This window comes from Drosophila takahashii, chromosome 3L (genome assembly GCF_030179915.1).
Source record: "Drosophila takahashii strain IR98-3 E-12201 chromosome 3L, DtakHiC1v2, whole genome shotgun sequence".
In the NCBI taxonomy this organism is placed as follows: Eukaryota; Metazoa; Arthropoda; class Insecta; order Diptera; family Drosophilidae; genus Drosophila; species Drosophila takahashii.
The window spans coordinates 19,632,336-19,636,221 of record NC_091680.1 but is presented as its reverse complement, the minus strand read 5'-3'; the positions used below and the strand labels follow the sequence as shown (position 1 = coordinate 19,636,221).

Genomic DNA, 3,886 nt, shown 5'->3' with positions numbered 1-3,886 from the left:
AATGATGCTGTAGGTCTAGTTGCTCGGTCTTTTATACCCGCAATTTTGCAACCACTCTGTGGGTTTCTCCCTACCTGCTCTGCTAAATTCTAGGGGATAAGGGGATGAAATCATGCAGGTAGATCTGGCAATTCGTTACATGATGGGTAAAACAAAGCAAGCAAAAAGTAAAAGGCTAAAACCAACAAAATTATAAAAGTGATGGCCATATTGTTCCATATATTTATGTAAAAGAGGGCCGTTACATAATAACACTATGCAACATCTAAAATTTACCTTGATGGATGGGTAAAGAGGGTATCTTTTAAAAAACTTTAACATCAAAACAAACCATGAATCCTTTTGCCTCTGAGACCTCCCGAAAGTTTGCCAGTTCCAGCATTTTTCAAACTTTGAGGTCCTTGTGCTAAGAATCCTTGCGTCGGCGAACTTTTTGGAAAGCGCTGTTTAACTTGGGAATTCGTAACGAATTCAAAAATGTAGCATCCATCGAGGTAAATTTAAAAATCATTCATTTTGTTGCACAGTGTAATTATCCAGTAAATAAAAATATCAGAATTTTATGATTACTTTGCTGAGTCTTACTAATTCGCTCAAAAAAGAAGTATTAATATTTAAGTAAAAAATATCAAAAGTAAAATAATAAATTTGATGATTGATTTTTATTATATCACTGATACAAGTTGTCTTTACAGTTCTGTATGAGTCTCGGAGTAAATTACCTTATATTTTAGGAAAATTATTTACAATAGCCCACCATTCGGTTGCTTTCGACTATTTTATTTTCTGTGAAACCGTGATTCGTTTTTAGGCTAAAACTTCGTTAGAAAAGAAAAACATTCATTTATCGGTTGCTCAATTCCACACGAGCAACTAATAATTTTGCACTTCCTCGAAAGATTTCTTCATTTTTATTTTAAATATTTATTTATTTTCACATTTAAATGACAATATATGTACGTTAGACGAAAGGAGGGTCCTTGAAAAATTTGTAAAATGCACAGTTTAACTTAGTGTACATTTATGAAGCGGAATTCTGGGTTCGTCTGACAAATTTGAAAGCGTTCAAAATGTGGTAAAGCAATAGTAAAATAATTAATTTCCTGAACCCACCCTGAGGACAAATAACTATGCTGCAGTTCGGTCCCTGTATATTTACATAGTTGCTTTAGTTTAAAAAAAAATTCAACATGAAAAGAACGTCTCTCAAAGTAAGTTAGTAAGTAAATAATATTTGAGCAGCCCATTGAAAATTTTGAAATAATCGTGATTGAATATTCTTCTGTGTTTTTTTCCTGTTTTGCTGCAAACCATACAACGATACTGCATTCTCAGAAAACAAATATTTGACCTCTTAATATTAAAGACCGCGCTATTTACTGACCGCGCTATTTGCCATTTTGTCTAGTGTAGCCTTTATGTATTCAAACGTCCTGACAACAATTCAATGATAATACATTCAGAAATCCAAATGTTTTACTAATAAATCAGAAAGTAGAAGAAATAACACAATTAGAAGTTGTTTTTTTCCTCGAGGGATTTTTATTCTTAGTCTAATTTTATACCCTAAACAAACAAACATGGAAGACAATGTTTTGCTTAACTCTAATGGAAGACAATGATTATAGCTACGAACTTAGGCTAGATTAAAGCATTATTGAAGACATTTTAGCAGCTAGTTTGATATGTACAGTTGGCGGAAGCTGGTCGCTTCCGAGGCACACAAGTCAGTCAGTCTCGTGTTCTCATCATCACAGTTGGAGTTTAAAGCCGAAGTGCAGATTATAGACCTTTCAGTGGGGTCACATCACAGTTACTCGATGGAGGAGGAGGCCCCAAATGAACTTAGTAGAGAAGGCTGATTGCCCTGGCTTCCAGTTGTTCGTTGAGCCAGTTCTGGTGCTCCTCCTCGGTGTCGCAGGAGTAGAGGATGTTGGAGATCGGGATCTCCTTAGTAGGCTTAGAGTTCTTGAAGATCTTTTTGATGGTCTTTAGCAGCTTCTTCATGTTGCTAGAGGCGCCGGTGAGAGATTGCTTCTCCGACACTCCGTTGAAGTTGGAAATAAGAGCTGTTTCGGCAAACATTTTGCTAGATGATAACTGATGATCTGCTCGGATGGAGAACTGTAGTTCGAATGATGCTGTAGGTCTAGTTGCTCGGTCTTTTATACCCGATGGTGGTGCAAACTCTCTAAGGACCCTTCCCTACCTGCTCTCAGCATTCCGAAGGGATAAGGGGATGAAATGCGTCATCGAGTCTACAGGCAGGTAGGGGCACTTTACCTGCTCGGTTGGTTTGCAACGGATTTCTCACATGAACTGCTTTTTGATTGTAGCAATTTATCGAGGAGCTCTCTAAATTAATTGCAATTACTGAGGGTACTTTTTCGGGTTGTTGAGACTGATTATTTTGAAACCAAACAAGATCTGTGGTAAAAATAGAAGGGTATCGACATGAGGCGGTTCAGATCAATAAGGGATTAGAATCCCATTTCACAAATTAAGATTACCCATATTAGAGTGCAGAGTGTATTTCAGTATGTGTTGTATACGACTCATTATTGGATTTGCAATCAAAAATCCTTAAAAAAACATACATATGTATATGCTGCTATAAATAACATATAGTTAGTTATCACTATGGACGGCAGTGTATGTAGTGACGAAGCGCACCAGGAGAGTGTGCGAAGGCGACTACTATTATATAGCCGCAAAATTGAAAATCTGCTGTGATAGTCCGATCGTAATGAGTAATATAACAATCGAAAGGTATTGCAAAAACTTAAAGGATTGCATACCAAGACCTCAAGAAAATTAATTGGTTTGGGAGAGAGAGAGGTGAAAGTGAAAAAGTGAAAATTTCGAATTTTGGAGCTGTTGGGGCCGGTGGGGATAAAAGCCCCCTCGCAATGTTTTAGTTGTATTCCTATTGAAAATACCCGTCGAATGAGGGGTCATATGATAAAATCCGACGCTCCGTTCAAAAGTTATAGCCAAAATAAGATTTTCTTCTTCTTCCCAAAATGAAAATTTAATTCTGTTTGTCAGTTTGTCCAAAATATGTTTTTTTAAGTTCTGAAAATTTGATATGACGTTAATCACATCGATATAAAAAACTTTTGTTCTACTACTTTTGGAAAAACCCGCTAGTTTAGCGGGAAAACAGCTATAAATAGCTAAAATTCGGAAAGCCGTAACTTCTATACTACTAAAGCTACAGACTTGTATCTCGTTTAAAAGGTTGTTTTAAATGCTATAAACGCCTTCTATATGCAATTTGTGTAAATTTAATAGTTAAAAAGATATGAACAAAAAAAAATTTGTTTAAACTTTTTTTTTAGCTTTTTTTTAATTTTCTCAAAAACGGCCCTAACGATTTTCCTTACAACTTTAAACTGTATAGCCCTTGAGATTCCTTAAATTTTGGTATATATCATGTTTATGTAAAAAATCGCGTTTAAAAGTTATTCAGAAACGAAAATTGCCAGCTCAGAACAACTAACGCTTCCTGAGTGTTTAATTTTGTGCGTGGGTATCCAAACTGTATTTTAGGCTCATAGAATCATTTCAATTGTTTTAAGGAGTTCCAAATAGGAAACTTTTGTTTTACGACTTTTGGAAAAACCCGCTGCTTTAGCGGAAAAAAAGCTAGAAATAGCTAAATTTCGTTAGTTTGTAAGTTCTACACTACTGAAGCTACAGACATGTGCTATACCTCGTTTAAAAGGTATTTTGAAATACTTATATCAGAACTTTTGTATGTTGAAGGTGCGATCGTCACTAGTTTTTACCTCGTTAAGAGGTGTTTTTATTTGATTTATGTTAGCATAGCAATAGTAGTTTGCTAAAATCAGTGGCGGATCCAGGATTTTTTTGTGGGGGGTGA

General features: G+C 35.6%; 1 protein-coding gene across 1 annotated transcript; it reads right to left on the bottom strand.

Annotated features, from left to right (window-relative positions):
• Positions 1-1,522: 1,522 nt before the first annotated feature.
• Positions 1,523-2,145, bottom strand: LOC108055773 (uncharacterized). Its single transcript, XM_017139267.3, has one exon. It carries the CDS (start codon positions 2,083-2,085, stop codon positions 1,846-1,848), a length of 240 nt encoding a protein of 79 aa, XP_016994756.2. The 5' UTR covers positions 2,086-2,145; the 3' UTR covers positions 1,523-1,845.
• Between the last annotated feature and the right edge of the window lie 1,741 nt (positions 2,146-3,886).

Coding starts and splice junctions, on each gene's coding strand:
- LOC108055773 (XM_017139267.3), bottom strand. CDS start 2,085: ATGTTTGCCGAAACAGCTCTTATTTCCAACTTCAACGGAGTGTCGGAG.